At 38.0% G+C, this 21,694-nt stretch overlaps 1 protein-coding gene across 1 annotated transcript in view; it reads right to left on the bottom strand.

Moving 5' to 3' along the window:
- The window catches only part of LOC149925545 (alkaline phosphatase-like), a 50,381-nt gene extending 32,428 nt beyond the window's left edge, over positions 1–17,953 (bottom strand). Inside the window, exon 1 of the mRNA XM_090160732.1 lies at positions 17,560–17,953. Coding sequence (XP_090016858.1) covers positions 17,560–17,629 — 70 coding nt within the window. The 5' untranslated portion in view covers positions 17,630–17,953. The remainder of the gene's footprint in view (positions 1–17,559) is intronic.
- Between the last annotated feature and the right edge of the window lie 3,741 nt (positions 17,954–21,694).

The raw sequence follows: 21,694 nt of genomic DNA, 5'->3' as shown, positions 1-21,694 counted from the left end.
CGTGAAATCCGACGAGATATCCAGAAATCCGACGGGAAATCTCAAAATCCAGCAAGAAATCCCAAAATCCAGCAAGAAATCCCAAAATCCGACGAAAAATCGAGAAATTGCAAAATCGCGAAATCCGACGACATATCTAGAAATCCGACGGGAAATCTCAAAATCCAGCAAGAAATCCCAAAATCCGACGAAAAATCGAGAAATTTCAGAATCGTGAAATCCGACGAGATATCCAGAAATCCGACGGGAAATCTCAAAATCCAGCAAGAAATCCCAAAATCCGACGAAAAATCGAGAAATTTCAGAATCGTGAAATCCGACGAGATATCCAGAAATCCGACGGGAAATCCCAAAATCCGACGAAAAATCGAGAAATTTCAGAATCGTGAAATCCGACGAGATATCCAGAAATCCGACGGGAAATCTCAAAATCCAGCAAGAAATCCCAAAATCCAGCAAGAAATCCCAAAATCCAGCAAGAAATCCCAAAATCCGACGAAAAATCGAGAAATTGCAAAATCGCGAAATCCGACGGGAAATCTCAAAATCCAGCAAGAAATCCCAAAATCCGACGAAAAATCGAGAAATTTCAGAATCGTGAAATCCGACGAGATATCCAGAAATCCGACGGGAAATCTCAAAATCCAGCAAGAAATCCCAAAATCCGACGAAAAATCGAGAAATTTCAGAATCGTGAAATCCGACGAGATATCCAGAAATCCGACGGGAAATCCCAAAATCCGACGAAAAATCGAGAAATTTCAGAATCGTGAAATCCGACGAGATATCCAGAAATCCGACGGGAAATCTCAAAATCCAGCAAGAAATCCCAAAATCCGACGAAAAATCGAGAAATTTCAAAATCGTGAAATCCGACGACATATCTAGAAATCCGACGGGAAATCTCAAAATCCAGCAAGAAATCCCAAAATCCGACGAAAAATCGAGAAATTGCAAAATCGCGAAATCCGACGACATATCTAGAAATCCGACGGGAAATCTCAAAATCCAGCAAGAAATCCCAAAATCCGACGAAAAATCGAGAAATTTCAGAATCGTGAAATCCGACGAGATATCCAGAAATCCGACGGGAAATCCCAAAATCCAGCAAGAAATCCCAAAATCCGACGAAAAATCGAGAAATTTCAAAATCGTGAAATCCGACGAGATATCCAGAAATCCGACGGGAAATCCCAAAATCCGACGAAAAATCGAGAAATTTCAGAATCGTGAAATCCGACGAGATATCCAGAAATCCGACGGGAAATCTCAAAATCCAGCAAGAAATCCCAAAATCCGACGAAAAATCGAGAAATTTCAAAATCGTGAAATCCGACGAGATATCCAGAAATCCGACGGGAAATCCCAAAATCCGACGAAAAATCGAGAAATTTCAAAATCGTGAAATCCGACGAGATATCCAGAAATCCGACGGGAAATCTCAAAATCCAGCAAGAAATCCCAAAATCCGACGAAAAATCGAGAAATTTCAAAATCGTGAAATCCGACGAGAAATCCCGAGAAACGACGATAAATACCGAAATCTGACGATAAATCGAGAAATTACAAAATCGCGAAATCCGACGAGATATCCAGAAATCCGACGGGAAATCTCAAAATCCAGCAAGAAATCCCAAAATCCAGCAAGAAATCCCAAAATCCGACGAAAAATCGAGAAATTGCAAAATCGCGAAATCCGACGACATATCTAGAAATCCGACGGGAAATCTCAAAATCCAGCAAGAAATCCCAAAATCCGACGAAAAATCGAGAAATTTCAGAATCGTGAAATCCGACGAGATATCCAGAAATCCGACGGGAAATCTCAAAATCCAGCAAGAAATCCCAAAATCCGACGAAAAATCGAGAAATTTCAGAATCGTGAAATCCGACGAGATATCCAGAAATCCGACGGGAAATCCCAAAATCCGACGAAAAATCGAGAAATTTCAGAATCGTGAAATCCGACGAGATATCCAGAAATCCGACGGGAAATCTCAAAATCCAGCAAGAAATCCCAAAATCCGACGAAAAATCGAGAAATTTCAAAATCGTGAAATCCGACGAGATATCCAGAAATCCGACGGGAAATCCCAAAATCCGACGAAAAATCGAGAAATTTCAAAATCGTGAAATCCGACGAGATATCCAGAAATCCGACGGGAAATCTCAAAATCCAGCAAGAAATCCCAAAATCCGACGAAAAATCGAGAAATTTCAAAATCGTGAAATCCGACGAGAAATCCCGAGAAACGACGATAAATACCGAAATCTGACGATAAATCGAGAAATTACAAAATCGCGAAATCCGACGAGATATCCAGAAATCCGACGGGAAATCTCAAAATCCAGCAAGAAATCCCAAAATCCAGCAAGAAATCCCAAAATCCGACGAAAAATCGAGAAATTGCAAAATCGCGAAATCCGACGACATATCTAGAAATCCGACGGGAAATCTCAAAATCCAGCAAGACATCCCAAAATCCGACGAAAAATCGAGAAATTTCAGAATCGTGAAATCCGACGAGATATCCAGAAATCCGACGGGAAATCCCAAAATCCAGCAAGAAATCCCAAAATCCGACGAAAAATCGAGAAATTTCAAAATCGTGAAATCCGACGAGATATCCAGAAATCCGACGGGAAATCCCAAAATCCGACGAAAAATCGAGAAATTTCAGAATCGTGAAATCCGACGAGATATCCAGAAATCCGACGGGAAATCTCAAAATCCAGCAAGAAATCCCAAAATCCGACGAAAAATCGAGAAATTTCAAAATCGTGAAATCCGACGAGATATCCAGAAATCCGACGGGAAATCCCAAAATCCGACGAAAAATCGAGAAATTTCAAAATCGTGAAATCCGACGAGATATCCAGAAATCCGACGGGAAATCTCAAAATCCAGCAAGAAATCCCAAAATCCGACGAAAAATCGAGAAATTTCAAAATCGTGAAATCCGACGAGAAATCCCGAGAAACGACGATAAATACCGAAATCTGACGATAAATCGAGAAATTACAAAATCGTGAAATCCGACGAGATATCCAGAAATCCGACGGGAAATCTCAAAATCCAGCAAGAAATCCCAAAATCCGATGAAAAATCGAGAAATCAAAATCGCGAAATCCGACGAGATATCCAGAAAAACGACGATAAATACCGAAATCCGACGAGAAATCCCGGACAAAAGTTAAAAAATCCGAAATCCCACAAGAAATATTGAAATCTTCTAAACCACGTACACATTTTTGGGGATGTCTGACCCTCGCCCAAATACGGCAGCTTCAACTCCTAAATGCAATTATCCTTCTTATTAGCTGCTCCGATTCGGTAAATAGTTGTTTGTAAAAGCTCTAGGGAGAGCATTTTGATACAAAGGGTACGTTTATTTGCAATGAAATCGGCTTACGCTCGTAATTCAACTCCGAATGTGAAAATAACATCCCAGACGCGTTTTGTAGAAACGAATGGGCCTTCAAGATTTTTTATTTATTTTTATGATTATTTCCGTCTTTCAGGCGGTGTTTCTCGTAATGGCTTATATTAAGCGGGGGGAATCTGCCTTTATTTTTCCAAAATAACGTCGTAAATTAGTTCAAGAATTGCCTGGTATTCTCCTCGTGGCGCGCCGTATAAAAATAAGCGCTTTCTAGCCGCTCTCCGGGGTCTTCTCCGTTTGGGGGTTTCGCGAGAAAACTGGTCAATATGGCCGCCAGGCCTCAAAGGCTAGGCGTGAAGGGGAAATAAGGCGATCATACTGGCTTTCCGCTATAGAGATGACGACGTCACTTGAAAACCACCGACGCGTTTGATTCATTCCTTTCAAACCGTTTCCCCGAAGATTTTTTATCGCGCAATCGCTTTTATTTAGCGGCGAAATAAGACGCTTATGAATTGCTCTCCCAAAATAATACCTTCCTCCGCAATCACCTCAAATTTTGTTTCTTAATATTAGCGTCAGCTGAAGCGATTTGATTTAAAATTGACTTCTTAATCGGTTTTATTGCTTGGTAATAATAATAGGTGTTTCTATAGATTAAAACAATAAAAATTAGCAACACGAGCGAAAGTTATTTAAGTGCTTTACTTGCACGCGGGTTTCAGATTCCGAAGGTCTCGCGACTGCAGCGCGTGCTCTCTACCTTCAAGTGACGCTGACAAAACATTGCCACATATGGGCGCGTCAAAATTCTAAGAATTCTTCCCTTGTTGGTGAGAATTCCCAAGGTTCTTACAAGCAGCACTATATGGAGAATTCCCACTTCTCAAAATTTTGAAGGTCCTTCTCGCAGGAAGTGACGTAATCTCTTCTCACGGGTTATCTTCAGGAGAGTCAGAATGCCTCCGAGCATTCTCACTTACAGTGTTAATTAAAATTATAAATAAAAATGGAAGCTAATATTCTAGTTAGTTTACTTGATGCTGAAGAAAATAAACAGCATTATATTTTTGTGGACGAAAATGAATCTCAGAGAAAACCGAATGGTAAGTTAATTTGGCTTAGTTTACTACTTTCGTGGCATTCTCGTACGCCGCCATCTTTAGAAAAATCTTTTTACATTTGACACTTTATAGAAAGTTCTCACGCGGAGCTAAATTCTCACGAAGAACTCCTTCTCAAGAGAAGAATTCGTTCTTAGAATTTTGACGCGCCCATGACATCCCGTACTTTATATAAACACCTATTCAAAGTAGAGATTAAAAAAGCCACCGATCAATTTAGTACACATTTTTCGGCAGCGCAAGATACCGAGCTGCCAGGCAAATGTGTATCCATGGTGTATCACATTGAGTTGGGAATATTAATCTAGAGGTCCAATCAAAACGTCGGATTTCAGTATTTCTCGAAACAAGTTTTTAAAAAATAAGAATACTGCCGTCTGCTCCCAAATGACGAGAAAACTTTATCATTCTACCCGTGGCGCCGTCTATCTCTCAATGGTTCGTTCAAATAAGACGCGTTTTCCGGCAAAAAGATTTTTTTTCACAAAAATAATGGATGGCGCCACAGGTCATACGATAACGTTTCTCGTCATTTTAGAGGAGACGGCACATTCGTAATTTTCAAAAACTTGTTTCGCGGGGAGCAGATTTGATTGGATCTCTAGATTAATATTCCCAACTCAATGATGTATCACTCGCAAAAAAATAGCAGTGTTGCCAGAGTAGATTTATTTGGTTTAACTTTCGTTTTCCCACCAAAATGGACGCTTCAATAAAAGATACTCGGTTTCTACTCCCCTCTCCAAATTCATCTGGGAAGGAACTATTTCCGGTCGGTCGGTTAAACGGTTAGAATGGCTAGCCAAAAAGTCATATTTTAGCCAATTGGAGACGCGTTTTGGCCCTCATGAGAATTTTGCGTCAGATAAGAAACGCGTCGGCTCACGTGTATAAGGAACATACTAATGTTCATTTTCGATAATATATTTTAAGGTAAAATATATAATGTTACTAAAACTAAGTATAAGAAGATAATATTATTATTATTATCATCCTCTTATGGTATAAATAATTAAAATTATATGTAATATTTTTATAATACCGGGCAATTTTAAGGCTTCTCATGGAGGCAGAGTTAATTCATTTCGTATAAAATTATCTTTCGGAAAAAGATGAAAACTCATTCCTTTAGAACTAAACGTATTATTTTTGCAGTACGGTATGCAACAAGTGTTTCCTTTTAACCAGGTAACTTTTTTGGCATGTTAAGGCTTAGCAAAAAACCGATGTTATGTTCGAGAAAAGTTTCCAGCTTTCTAATATTTCAACAAGCACTATATAAATAGTAACTTATGAGTCCTGGCTGTCGGAAATATTACTTCTTGGCAATTTCTGGGAAGATGTTTTATTGAAGCGCCTATTAAGGTGGAGGTAGGAATGATAATGTTCGTGGAGAGCTGTCGTCTCGAGTTGGTTTAAATTAGTTGTTTACATCTTTCCACCAAAAATGCGTTTATTTCAATTTTGGTGGGTCGCGATAGTACAACTATTGTCCACACGAGGGCTAACGTTTTAGGGTCCTTCAACGGTATTATTCGTGTTCTATTTTATCGTCTGCTCTTTCCTCTGCTATACTATTTCATGAATGAAATTGATAAAATTCGGTTTATCCTATCCAAGTTATTTACATACAAAAGACATTAGATGCTATTTCAATCACAGTAAATACTAAGCAGATGACGGATCACATGCCTTAAAGCTTACGGAATTACTGCATTTCATTGATTGAATTTCCAATCGTTGAATATCTAAAATAAGTGACCAGCAATAATTCGAGCACCTTCCCTAAAAACACCGCGATGGTGAGAGCATGGGGTGAGAGTGTCGACGCGAAAAACTAGTGTTAGGCCTAACGGAAATATTTTGGGTTGACGCAAAAAACTTGTGTTAGGCCTAACGGAAATCTTTTGGGTGACGCAAAAAACTTGTGTTAGGCCTAACGGAAATCTTTTGGGTTGACGCAAAAAACTCGTGTTAGGCCTAACGGAAATCGTTTCGGCTGACGCGAGAAAGGTGGTGTTAAATCGAGGGGTAAGACACTCTCGGATGACTTGTACACCGAGTTCGAGTACTTAGTACTGTTAAAGGTACGGACTCTTATTAGCACAGTCAGAGGTACGACAGTGTACACCGAGTTCGCGGAGTGACCTACCCCTCGTGTTAAATCTAACCAACATTTTTGAGTCGTCTCTCACCAAAATAAAAAATTAATACCTTAAGAAACAAATTGCATTTATTAAGTGAATGTCGAACCTAGTTGACTTCCAAAACCAGATATCTCGAAAAATTTGGTTGGTCTACAAATTAATTTAAATTAATGTCTTCACGGTTCGCTACCTTATTTCCAAAACCAGGTAACTTGAAAATTTTGGTTTGTCTACAAAGTAATTTATATTAACGTTTATGCGTTTGGCTACCTTATTTCCAAGACCAAGTAACTCGAAAACTTAGTTTTTAATAAAATTCCTCTTGAGTTTATTAAGTTAATGTACAATATGATTTGTTCAAAGTTAAATTGAATACTTGAATCTTGTTTAAAACTATTTTTACCTCTCCGAGGGGACTTTGTACCCTAGGAGGGGTTATACAACCGCCGTGTCTGTCTGTGGGTCTGTCTGTCTGAGCTGCGAACGCGTTCGCATTTTCGGAGCAAAGTGTAATCGCTGCGTACGCAGTTTCTTAGAATCAGGGAAAAGGTTTTTCCAAAAACGCCCTCTTTTTGCCATTGGGTGCAGTATAATATTTTCTTAGGCTGAGATTCGAACCCGACAGGTTAGCGTTCTACCGCAGAACCACGGATACAGTTACGCTTCACTGAAAATTAAAAACTCCTCCGAGGAGAGGTATATTTTGGCTTGCCAACTTGTTTAAGACGCGTTCAATTGATATGAGAGCCAAGAAGGTTCTGTTGCCAAATATCAACAAATTCTGAGCCACAAACCAAGAGCCTAGATAAAAGGGACTTACAAAATACGCTTTCCATATTTATGGCGGATCACATTCTTGGTTATATCATAAGTAACTTAATAACAATAAGTATGATAATTAACGAGATTTACAACTAAACTGATTTTCATAGTTATTGCGTAATCAAGATGTTTTCTCAGCACAGAGCCCTATAGTGTCTAAAATACGCGAGACTTCCGCTAAGCCGAAATATCTGGTTTCCGATAGATAGGCGCAATATTAGGCTAAAATGACAAAAATTAAAAACGTTTTTTTTATCACGCGTGATTCGCACGCGGGCTTCAAAACAACTCCAAAGAACCTCGCGACTCCAGAACGTGCTCTCCGATATTAGGCTTAAATTTTTATCAAAAAGTAGTCATCCAAAACGGCAAGGGCGCATCCAGGATTTTATTTCAGGGCGGGTTTTGAGGGAAAATTTCAAGGGGGGGGTGCTGACGAACGATTTTCACTGATTTTTATTAGGCACCGCCCCCCCAGTCTTCAGCATTTCGGGGGGGGGGGGGTTTAAACCCCCCAACCCCCCCCCCCCCTTAAATACGCCCTTGCAAAACGGTAGGTCGCGAGTCCAAGCCACAACTTGAAGAGAGTATCAGTGCCGAAAAAAGGTTCGGTTAGAAAATTAGCATTAAAGCAATAGGAAGTGCCATACTTATTGTTATTATGTTACTTATGGTTATATATAACTCAAATTACTTTCTTAAAGCAAGTTTTTGTTAGTAAGTAATATTAATGTAGTTATAAAACGTACTACCTTTAACGTCCAAGTTTATTTTCGAAGCAAACTTTAAGCGTTACGGAAACATTCTTTGTTTATGGTTTTTCTTCCTACAGAATAGGCAATTGAATAGGATCTTGTTGCAGGGCCTAGCTGTAACTGCTTTTGATTTAGTTTAAGGATTTTCCCTGCTCTTAAATTCCCCGCTACGAATTATTCAAGGCCTCTTTTTTTTCGGAAATAATTAAATTTTAATCTTTGATGTTTGGAACCGCGTTCTCTTTGTACCGAAAATAGTAAAACGTTCTACACTATTTATACCCTATTTCTTTGATCTGGTTTCCTCTTTTCTAATCCCTAACTCTAAGCCTAACAGCAACAGCGCCTCGCTTTATTACCTCAATGAGGGAAGAATTGAATTTGACGGAGGGGTAAGACAGTCTCAGATAATCTATTCACTGAGTTCGTGCATTTAGCACGAACATAGTAAAGAAATTAAGATTTATATCTTACAATCTATTTTTTACGAAATATTTTGCCTTATACGACACTGCGAAATGTGTATTTTGCCTTATACGACACTGCGAAATGTGTATTTTGCCTTATACGACACTGCGAAATGTGTATTTTGCCCTTGTACAGTCGTATTTGCAGTGCCCAAAATCGAATCATTAAAATTTGTATGAATAAACCGATAGACTATCAATCTTACCTCTTATATAAAGAGTGCAAGGTTTTAAATGTTGATCAATTGTTTAATCTTGCCTGTCTAGATTTTGTTTACAAAAATTTAACTAATAATACTAATAGTAAATATAGGTTTAACTATTTAACGCGATTTCAGTTTGATAACAAAATTGTTCCGCCCAAAGTGTCAAGTAGTCACGCGTATAATCATGCATTCTCATATGGGGTATATTTATTTAACCAATTACCAAGTTTAGCTAGAAATCAGACTTCATTTGCATTGTATAAAAAATTAGTTAGAAAATGGTTGTTTGAAACTTATGATTTATGTAAACGGAAATTATATTGACGTGTTATTCTTTGAGATATATTTAAATTTTTGTAAATATTGTTATTAGAATTGTAATGAAAAAAAAACCCCACGAACAAGTTTTCTTATGTGGGGAAATAATTATGTATATTTATTTAAATATTAAATATTTATTTATTATTATTAAAGGTACATATTTTCCAGAGTTCACGAGTTCCATTTAGCACCGTCAAAGGTACGGCTATAGATATAAGAAATGTATATAAAGATCTAGATAAATTTCGGGGCGTCTAAGCCTAACATAAAATACGGAATTTACACCAAGCAGACACCGACGAAGGCACTTGACCAAGAGCGCATTTTAGTACTAAGTGCTGGACCTTTCCACAGGCCGTAGTCTTTAGACACCATCTGTTGGTGACTTTTAGTATAATTTTTAAGCAGGTCACAATGGCTCTCGCGACTATAGCACGAGCTTTCTTACCGATAGATAGCGCCTTATAAGGATAGCCTGCAGAAATTACGCGTTTCTGCTAGTTGTCACCTCCGTATTCACTCCCTTTGAAATATTTTATCTAGACCTTTATACACGTTTCCTATATCTATGGGTACGGTAGTGTACACCGAGTTCGCAGAGTGTCTTACTCGAATTTGACCGATCCCACGTACTGTCATGACAATTTCGTAATCTCCTAATTTCATAGACTAGTACCGCCATCTTTCGACGAAGAACGGAAAAATAATTTAACAGACTATCAAAACGTCTTAAAACGGCCACCATGACATTATTTCACATCACAGATCACGAGGCAAAACACCACACGATTCTACGAAATTATCACGTGACCACCATTGGCGTGTTAATGTCATGGCCGACCTAAACGCGTTACCATGGCAATGAACACACCCCCGAACAAGCTAAGAATATTATCCTTAGAGTTTTCCAAAATTTGAGTGGCAGCGCCATTTGTTGAAACACGAACTACTCAATCGGCAAATCTAAGTCATGACGCTGATACGGTTGGTTAATCGGCCAATTGAAAGCGAGTTAAGTGACAGGTTACAAGCCACCCTCTTGAAAACGTGAACGGAGGAACGTATAGGAGTGAAGCTTGCACAGAATAAAGCTACGTCTACACTCAGCTACAAGTTTCGCCTACACGTTTTCGATGTATTAAAAGACATTTAACAGAAACTAAATCTCTAAAAATTATAATGCGTCTACGCGTTCAATAACTTTATACGTTTCCTAGATGAACCAACTAGACAGTTTAAGCTAGGAGCAACAGACACAAGGAGAACGCAGCTAGCCTTTAAACACGCTAACGCAGTGTTGTGTACAAATTTTTACGCTGAACGTTTTACGGGCGGGGGGAAGACAATTTCCGAATTTTCCCCTTCCGACGGCAGCAGGCGCTAAAGCGTCTAACCAAGGAAAATTGTACACAAGAAAATAGACGACTTTTGACGGGTTGCGTTCTCCATGTGTGGGGTGCTGTGTTTGTTGCTCCTAGGTTTAAGCCAGCGTTAGAAAACTCAAAGGTATAGTCTTGTTGTACACCGACTGTTTATCTACACGTTCACCCAACTCTTTCTTTAGCTCGGGCCTAACCTGATAAAGAGCGCGTTCACACGTACCACCAGAAACTTTGCGAGAGCTCCCGCAACGTTGGGATCAAGCACTAATAAATAAATAATAGGCTAATACCAAGGCACCACCTTAGGCCTAATTCATCATACTCGTCGAAGCTTTTCAGATCGGTTCGCTGAGCATTTTCACAGCGATTCAGATTTCACGTACCAAATGATCTTACGAAATAAAAAGATATTTTTAAATTAGTTCTAAGGCCCATGACAAAGTAAGTAAGTTATAAGGTACAGCCCCGATCAAACGTTTCTAGCCGTTTTCTCTTGGCAGCCATTTTGTTTCTATTTTATGTAGAGAATCGACTGGCGGCTTTTTGAAAAAAATACGGTCACGAAAATAATGCGCTAGCACCATTTGGGCGTGAGCAAACCCGGAAATAGAAAAACCCCTCCTAAATGACGTAACGGAAAAATGAATAAATTATATCGCTTGTTCGACGCGTGATCACACTCAGAAAACAAATCTAGTTCCATTCTGCAAATCGGATTCGAACTTTTGAAGTTATTTAAGAAATAGTGACGACTAAAAACATGAAAATTAACCCTTATTTCATTTAAGGGGGAAGAATACAGTAAAAGCCTCTTTTTCGTTCAAGCTGAACGTTTCTGTTTTAACAATTACATAATTGAATTATATTTTTATTATTAGGCTGAACCTTCCTCTAGTGCTTATAATAATTTTGATAATTCTAATATTAATAGTTAACGAGATATAAGGTCCTAACTAAAGGGTAGTTTGGGCGCTTGCCCAACTTGTTTAGCTCCGGGGGTCCGAGTTAAAACGTAATAATTTAATTACTTTTAAATTTTAAATTGTCAAAATTATTTTAAGCACTAAACAAGAGGCTGTTCTACTCTTAAATATTAATTTTATAAATTAAAATACAAAATTAAAAGAGTTCAGCTTGAAATAGCGCGAAAGTAGACAATGGCCACTGTAGTCTTCCCCCTTAATTGCTCTTATTTCACTGAAAAATGAATAAATTAAATTAGATCAATCTGGGCCCCCTCCATAAAAAAATCCTGGGTGCGCCACTGTTACGTTAAAATACAACAACATTCCATCAAAACATGTAGCCAAACACGTCTAGTGGCTGACTCGGCTTAAATACTTTGTTTAGTTAGTCCTTTTAAAGATGGTTTGGTATTAATTTTGTATCAAAACGAATCTCTAATGAGTAAACAATTAAGCTTCAAACAAATTCTTGACTCTCAAATTACGGTGATTATATTTTGGTTCGGCCATTGTGATGGATACGCCATTTTCGTTTGTCTTACGAGTCAGAGCGGCGGCTTTTGGGAGTTGTAAGCCATTTGATGTCAGGTCGTGGGGGATCAGGGGAGATCATTAAGCGAGTTACATGACTTAAACATACGCTTTCTACTAGTCATTTGTGCGTAAGTAAAATAATTATTGATATAGATTTATGGGCGCGTCAAAATTCTAAGAATTCTTCCCTTGATAGTGAGAATTCCCAATTCTTAAAATTTTGACGGTCCTTCTCGCAGGAAGTGACGTAATCTCTTCTCACGAGTTCTCATGAGAAGAGTCAGAATGCCTCCGAGCATTCTCACTTGCTCAAAAAGTGGGGATATTATAAATAGAAATGGCAGCTAATATTCTAGTCAGTTTACTCGATGCTGAAGAAAATAAACAGAATGATATTTTTGTGGACGAAAATGAATTTCAGAGAAGTTAATTTCCGATGAAATATTTCCTTTTAAATTATAAATAAAATGTTTTCTTCCTTCGTATATTGTTGCGAATTCGTGTGAAAACTAATATTTATTGTCAAAGGTTTAGTGTACAACGTTTCATAGCATTCTCGTAAGCACCATCTTTAGAAGAATCTTTTTACATTTGACGCTTTTTAGCGAGTTATCCGATGTTGTACACGTAAATCCTAATACCGGACTAAGCAATCCAAGGAAAGATGCCAAACCTGGAACCCAAAGTATATTTAAAGCAAGTGTCGGCTCCACGTGAAGTAATTTTTTTTCCAACAAATGTCGCTATCGTCGAAATCAAAACCAGATGGTAAAGCTACATTATGACCCAAAATTCAGGACAGTTCCCTTCGCGTTGATTGGCTCGTTTGTAAATTTCATAATAACTTAAATTTTAGGAATTATAAATATATTTTATATGGGATATATAATTTAGATTAAGGTCTACTAAGTATACTCTACAATGGTTGTCTAATGATGATATGGTTCTCTGACGACGTTATTGTTTCGCTATTTTGAATTTTAGCTTCCTTGGCCGTTAATAGATGGCACCACGCTCTTCAGTCATTTTTTCGAAGAATCAGACAGATACATTGCCACCTCTAATAACAAGGGCCTTATCATAATACAGGTGGCAATGATAGAACCGACATTTGCTTTAATGTCTATTATGAAAATGACTTGATCATAGTGTTGTATCTAATTAGAACACATACAGTTTGAATCTAATTCTGTTTGTAAGATGATACTAAAGTTGATTTAACTACTTTATAAATAGATTTTGGATTGCAATTTGATCCATTTTAGTGACAGACTATTTAATGAGCAGCCCGCAGTAGTTCTTAAATTCATTTGCTCGCTGTTAGGCCTTCTAAAGATTGTTAAGTAAATGTCCTAATTTGGCATCAGAACGAAACTGTAATGAGTAAACAATTACGTGCCTAACCCATTCTAGACTTTCAAATTACTGTTTTAGGGCCCTGTGGTTCGGGCTGATTCGATCTTTTGAACCCTGAGTATATCAAATCTTGTGAATATATATATATATAAGGTCACTCATTTAGGGCAAATCTGTGAAGTTTTAGTAACGTTTTCTGCCACCAGATGGGATAAGCATCGCGCTGTATTTTTTAAGTAGTCCTTAAATAAATAGTCTCTGAAACTATAAGGCGCTACAAGTATCAAACACAATGGCTAAAGTGAGACTTAAAACGCCGATTTTAATTAAGTTTTATCAGAAGCCTATAATAAGAGAAGTCTCTAACTCCCTACACCGCCAACGTAAAACTTTTGAAACGTCTTGTTTTCGACACGGAGCAAAGAAGAAATAGGACTAGCGAATCTAGTGAGCGCTATATTTAGTCTTTGTAGCGAAAAAGTAGTTTTCTCTCCAAAACGTCGGTTGGCAAACCTGAAACGTAGATATAGATCATCCTTGGTTTGAAACTTTAAACGCGAAAGGCGGGCAAGGATTAAGGTTTTTCAAAGCGTTTTGAGAAAATTATACGGAGATATCGCCTTCAGATTCACGATTATTGTTCATTAGTTTATATACTTATGATAGCAAATAATAGTTTTAACATTTATTACCTTTATAATGTAGAAATTACCAAGTTCAATCAAAACGAGGCGAGTCTCTCAAAATTTAAAATCCCCAGCAAAATCCTATGGGAATTCTACGAGCTAAAATGTAAAGAATCGTCTGCAATTTTTGGAATGTTTTCTCCGCTACCGCTCGCGTATGAATGGAGGGGCTAGCCAATCATTCCAATGATAGAAATTTTGTAATCTGATTTCAGATTTCAAGTTATTTCAATATTTAATTGATTAAAGTTATTAAAGCTACTAAATTTACGTGATTTCAAGTGATTTCACAGCTGATTTGTACCCCTGAAGTCCCTCGGTATGAATATACCGAGAGGACTATATTTTCTGGCCACATATCGCCTTAACAAATCTGTATCCCTCCGAATACCTCTAGTTCCAAAACGAGGCGTTTCACAATTTTGGGCGAGTTAGAGGCTTCTCTTATTATAGGCTTCCGGTTTTATTAAATATTTAAGGGTGTAAATTGGAAATGTGTTCTGAACAGATTTAATATTATTATTTATTTAATAAAATAAAACAAACCACGTCCATAGCTATATCGATAAAATTAGTTAACTTTACCACAATTTTAACTTAAAATCTTGAATTTTATAATTGCATTTTAACTTTTCCAATTCAGAAAATAGCCTTAGTTTTGATCTTAATTTATTTCATGTTGTTTGTTGTAACTGTTAGGAGCAAATTAAAAATCATTATTATCTTACGCCATTCTCGTAAAAATGATTTTACAAATTATCAAAATGTATTGTTTTCAGTTGGTTCGTCAAGTTTAAAATTGATTTAAACAATAATTATAATAGTTAATAAAAAAATTGTTCTTAACAAAATTTCAGAATACATATCATAGTTTTCTCTCCAATAAAGAACTATTTTAAGGGCCGGATTAAGACTTTATGGGGCCCTAGGCCCAAGTTAATTTTGGTGCCCCCCTTTCTTCCTCAATTTATAATTGAGAAATGGAAGGAAAATTCATTTTGCTCCCAGATTTAGTATGTCGTCAGACGGGAGGGGCTAGACGGCAGTCCGTCAGAGAATGTGACAATCAAACGTTTTTGGTTCATAGGGGTGGACGCATTTACTAAAATAACTCCGGAAAATATTTTGTGAAAAGCAAATGATTAAAGTGTTGTACTTTTATTTTTTTCGAACCCTACAAGGGCCTTGTAGGCTTGGTGCCCTAGGCCCAGGCCTATTCGGCCTATTGGTTAATCCGGCCCTGACTATTTTGTTTTAGAATATGTAATATTTTTTCTTCCCATAAAAATGTAAAGAATTACCAACCAAAAGTAACGAAACTAATTTGCCGTATAAACGTTTGCCAAAGTAGTTTGAAACAAATATTTGAAGGAGGTATAATTAATTAACTTCGAACGACATTTCCGGAGCCTCTAGAGTTTCACTGAGCCCAATTTCGCGATAAGCAAACGAAGCGCGTTAAAATGAATAATATTCATAATCGAATCTGAAAAGCCCAACTTTTATTAAAGTTTCATTTAATATGTAAATTTTGTAAAATCGCTCAGATTTAACATTCCGACAATAACGTCGATCATTAATATCTTAATTCTTATAAATATCTACAAACAATGGAAACTACGGTACCAGTCCGTCAGGTGGCGTATATTTTTCGGGATTTTTAATTGGCTAATTAAAATTTGGTCCGCCTCGCGGAAGGGACGCTACTCGCACCAATGAATAACGTATAACCCGAAAGCTGGCTTAGCGGCGCGGAGTATAAATCATTTTTGAGAATCCCCTTCTACGTAATAATTAATCTAGCCAAAACGTTATTTCCGGAAACTGCCGCGGCTAAAGATACCGTCGTTAGATGAAACTTCGAAACATATGTTCACCTCCTTGCGCCACCGTCGTGTTACTCTTTGTACGACGGATAAGTTACGAATTGGCAGTATACGCGTGCACCTTGGGCGAGAATCTCGTAAATATGACTCCATTTGACGATCTTATTACCCCTAGCGACCTCTATGCGTAAGCGGCGGGGCGAGCGCCCAAGCGCTGCAGCTGACGCGAATGTGGCCATACGCCTACTTGATGGTACTTAGTAAGTATTTATTGGGTGGGCGGGGACGATGGACTTTAAAAGACTAGTATTGTTTTCGGAAGCGAAGCAGCTAGCCTACTTCTCCCAGTGGGACTGCCCATTGTAGGTGTCGCTGACCTGGTCGTTGAAATTTCAATTTTGCTATAGACTCTATATTTTGAAGACAAAAGTATTCTAAACGCAAAGGAGTTCATTGGTGATATTTAAGAGGGTCCAAATTTATGTTTATTATTTATTTATTTATTAATTTATTTACGTAATCAATTTGGATTTGGCTTATAACAGTTGAGAATAATAATATCGTAACTGAACTTTATACGCGTCGTAACTTTGTTTTAAGCATTTTCTCAAGTCTTAATACGCCATACTTTCTGATATGGGCAATAGATTTGGCGATATTACGTGAATATGAATATTTTTCCGAAAACCTCGAAAACTTTATAACGTCAGATTTCTCCGATATTTTACGTGGTTTCATAACCCAAATAAAAAAAACTGTAATAACACCAGCAAAAGTCCGGAATTCGGTTCGTCATTTTAAAGTCTAGTTCACACCGGGCGGCAATTTCCCTGTTTTTGACGCTCGGTTTTTTAAGATTCTTGGTTTTGAAGATGGTTCAAAAAGAACGATTTTGTCTTATGAACCACACTTAACAATTAAATTCTACTTTTAATTTTTTTTAATTTGAGGAAACATCACTACGTGGAGCAGGGACGTCGCGCGCTGGTCCGGGCCCCGGTAAAATATAAATTCCGGGCCCAAGAGAGCCGTTACTACTGGGGGTAACTATACTTTATCGGAAAGCAACCTGGGATAAGTATTTCTCGTTTTTTCAAACCAGGGCCCCTAATCTGCATGGGCCAGGCTTGGAAATAAGCGAGGGTCACTGGGTCAAAGACCAGTTTATTAATTGCTCGGACCAGTTTTTTTATTCAAAAGCTAGGGGTTCACTGGTCCAGTGTCCAGTTTATTAATTCAAAATTATCTACCGTATTATTAACTAACTGGTCTACGTGACCACTTAAATAATTCAAGAGTTGGGAGTCACTGGCCAAATATACCAGTTTAGAAATAAAACTTATTTCCAAGCCTGGCATCTGCATGAGCCCCAATAATTTGTAAGGCTTCAAAAACCTTCGATTGGGCTTTTTAAAAAACGTTCACCATCCGAAATGTTTTACTCAAATGTAAACAAGCTTTTCTTTAACAAAATAAAAACGCCGTGAAAAATTGTAATGCTAAAACTTTGCAATACAACTAAACGATTTTGTCCGCACTATATTCGATTTCATTCTCTGGGAAATATAGTTTAATAAAAACATACCTTGGGCGTTTGACATTCTTGGTCCGGCGCTCCATATGAAACAAAACAATGCGAGAAGAAAACCCGACATAATCTAGCCGCCTTAGACGAAATAAGATCCAAAACAGAGAATAAACCGGCTGTTTTTCCACATCACATTTGATTCCTTCTCAAAGTACTTGTAATTACTGGCAATTGAGAGTAATCATGTGGACTCGTTCCTTTCTTAATTCGCGAATGGATGAGACGCGAAAAAACGCGGCCACTTGGAAGACGTTTTCCCACCCACTCGTTACTCGTCTACTACGTCCGTTTGTCCGGTACTGGCTTAATAGCTTCTCAGACAATCGTCTATGATGTAGCCCTACATTGTCGCCACTGAGAGATGAGAGAGTAGCCAACGTTCGAGCTCAAGAATTGCAACTTTAGTAATTTGACGGATGATACGTTACTCTCTCGGCTCGCGCCAAAAAGCGCTTGCCAAAGATTCGGCGCATGCGCCCTGCCCGACCTTGTTCTCTCTCTCTCTCTCTCTCAGGCTGACGTATACACGTGTTTCGATATGATAAAAGCAGACCGATAAACGATTGACTTTCGGTCGGCTTGTCTTGACGAAACTTTGCGCTGATTTATTATCCATCCTAGGCCTAATTGTTTCACTCGGGGTGGTCATTGGCCAGTGGTGTATGGAGAATTATCTCTATGTTATAAATGTTTAAAATCCATCCAGTACCGTCACCAGAGATCAGAGCGCACTTTGTGGATATTTTTGCGTCCATATCATAAATATCGTAAAAGGTATAACCAGAAATATATAAGATATATCTGGCGACAGAAGTATCCAGAGTCAGAGCGTCGTTTACGCAGGGAGTATTTCACGCCCCTATCTTAAATATCATACAATTTAAAACCAAAAGTATATAATATATCTTATGAGAGAAGTGACCATCTCCCTATAATGCTAATGTTATTTGCTGGAGACGAGTATTAGCCTAGCTGTTTATTATTATTATTATTATTTATTATTACCTTCGCAAGCTCACATTGACGTTTTATTCGCGACCGAAACGAATCTAGATGGCGTAACGGCGCTAGTTAAGGGTCTTAATAACGTTTTTTCTTAAAGGGGAACGGTCAAGCTTTAACCAGTTAGATAGCCCTATAGCCCATTAAAAACTAAAATTTATGGCGAAAATATTGAGTGGTTAATTTTTAATAAAATAAAGAAATTTCGGGAAATCGAAAAGCGCGCGTCCGCCGCGACACCTGGTGAGAAGTCAGTGAGACAGAAAAACAACGTAAAAGCGCGCGCTGCTGAAGACGCGAAAAATATGTTTCCCACGCGCGGCGCGTTCCAGTTATAAGAGACCTAAGCCTAAATTGCGCGATTTTAAAAGTTAGGATAGTTCGCAAATCGCTCATACGGGGTTAGGGGCGCTGGCGGCAGCCCCTAAGATGGCGGCGAAAATTCAAACCCAAACACCTGGCGTTATTTTTCGTTTCAACTTTTTGGGCCAAAAGCTATGTTTTCAAGACAAAAAAAAGGTACGTGTTAGTATATTGAAGGTCTTGTTAATCTTTTAATACGGAAATAAGGCCATATTTGGAAAAACCTGGCCGTTCGCCTTTAAATAAGGTTATTAAATTATAAGCAATCATCATTATTTATTAAAATTTACGAATAACGATGAGGAAAAACTAATCTATCTTGGTTCCAATGGCGAACCAAAGGGGGCGTTGCGTTAGTTTTCGGTCGCGAATAGGCGTTTCAGAAGAAAAATAGTAAGAGACGAAATACCTCGAGCCAGACATCTCTGTTGAGAGATATAAGATAAATTTCAGGTAGAACTAGGCCTCGTTAGAGAGAACCTCTCTTAATCTATATTTTTGACGTCACTGGAAATCTAGCATATTAAAGGGTTATACAATCGTTTTGAATTTTGAAGGTGGATCTATGTAATCACGCGTTTAATGAGAAGGTATTTCTTACTAGCAGAATCGTTTACAAAATTCAAACCGAATTTTTTTTAATTTAATTCATACATCCTTAAAGTTAAATATATTTTTATTCTTAGTTGTAGTTATTTAGTTTAGTTTTCTGCAGATTTGTTTTAGAACTAACTTACGCTGTCGGCCACAGTATTCTACGGATATGTACCCGAATACATTTGGTCATTTATTATATGTAACGTTAAAAGGAACCACCTATGGACTGTAATGCAAAGGATGATAAAATTAGCGAATTAGTAGATTAGTCCATTTAATTTATTATTATTTATTTTATTTATTTTTAGTTTAGTTTTTCACTCGAAGATCTATTGGTCCGAGTTTCGCGTCTTTTGTTTGGTACGATCTATTTGTAAGTTTTTAAATTTCTCCAAATTTGTTTTAGGGTTTTTATCCCTTTTTATAATGGACTAATCTACTAATTCGCTAATTTTATCATCCTGGTCATTTATTAGACGAATTATCTCATAATTCCTGGTCAGCAACAAATACCAGTTTATTTGTATAAATGTGTAATCCTTCAATTCGGCTCTCGTGTCCGAAATATACTTAAAGCCGAGTGTTTCCAGTGAAGGGTTTGTCTCCTCGGTAAATCTATTTGACGCTTTTAGTTGTTCGACTCGACCCGAACTCGGTGTCAAGCAAACGAAAGTTTCTACGCGGAGCCAGTTGCCAAAGTCGTCCTCAACTTTAAAGGGTCGGTTTTTTTTTTCAGGCTCGAACTCATTCTGTCTCCGGAAAGGAAACTCGCGAGATGGCGGCGTATAGTGTCACCCAGCGTACTTAGGGGCCGCCCTACACGGATAAAGCATTAGGGCATTTTTCGATATATTCTCTCATTCGGACGCTTATGGCAGAAACGCGTCTAGTACCCGCTACTAAGTGCCGTTGATTTTTTAGCCTTCTGGAGTGCGTCAGGGATCAACTTAAAAGCGTAGCGCGGACCACTGTTAACAAAGTATACAGGGTGTTTCAAAGGTTATGCAAAAAATTTAAGGAGTTTTAGGGGGTGATCTGAGAAGTATGCCTGTTTTTCCCCATTTTCCTACGACGAGTTAAAAGAGCGCCAGAGAGTTTCAAAGTGTGGCCTACTAGCCCCTGGAAGTAGGCTGCAACAACCGCCAAACCAAGCAGCAGGGAAACGCGAGCATTAAGGTTTGGGTTCGTGTGATAGGTAAAAAAGGATTTTGTAAACAAGTGGAAGTAACCAGCGTAAAAAAGTAAACTTAAACAGTATTTAAAGTCGCTGCTGCTTGGTTTTGCGCTTGTTGCAGCCTACTTCCAGGGGCTAGTAGGCCACACTTTGACCTTAGACCAAGAAACTCAGGGACGTCACACGGTAGATATTTCGCGCCCGTGCTTCGTTGCGGCTGCCTATTTCCTATTTATCTCGCGCTGTGTCGCTAGTAGCGAAGGTGAGTCCATTTTTATTGGCTATTTGAGTCACGTGCACATCCTTCAATCTGTCAGCACGTGGCCTGCAACAGCGTGGCTCCAAAAAACGAAATTATTTTTATGTTTTTTAATATTTGTGTCCCTAAAATATTTAAAAAATATAAAATAATTTAACTAACTCTTAGCTGATTATTTTTTTTCAAGTTCTTTAAAAAACGTTATTGTTATATCTCATGGATGGCGCCTATTGACTATCTGTATCACCTAACCCCCCTCTCCCTACCGCAGCCGCAACAAAGCCCCGCCGAAAAATAAAGCATTGGGTGTGCTATGAGCGAGACGTGCCTGTGTTTCTTGGTGGCGCTCTTTTAACTCATCGTAGGAAAATGGGAAAAAACAAGCGTACTTCTTAACTCACCCCCTACAACTTCTTAAAAATTTTGCATAGCCTTTTGAAACACCCTGTATAGAAATGTGAGAAATGCACGATTCATCACAGCGAGTATCCGCGATACTATTTTTGTGTATTCCAAAATATTTCACGCTCTCCATCTTTCAATAGCCTCTTGTAGAGCTTGGAAATGAATGGACAAAACGCCTTTTTATTGGGCACTAGACCTACAACGACGTTTCTTTTGCGCAGGTTGATCTATATAAAAGCGAATGATTTTTATACAAATTATTATAAATTTTCCGTCAATCATTTTCAAAAATATTATATTATATTATATTAGATAATTTTCACGAAGAACAA

This window comes from Leiobunum rupestre, chromosome 10 (assembly GCF_980474605.1).
Source record: "Leiobunum rupestre chromosome 10, qqLeiRupe1.1.hap1, whole genome shotgun sequence".
Classification (NCBI taxonomy): domain Eukaryota; kingdom Metazoa; phylum Arthropoda; class Arachnida; order Opiliones; family Sclerosomatidae; genus Leiobunum; species Leiobunum rupestre.
This window is presented reverse-complemented; position numbering and strand designations above follow the sequence as displayed.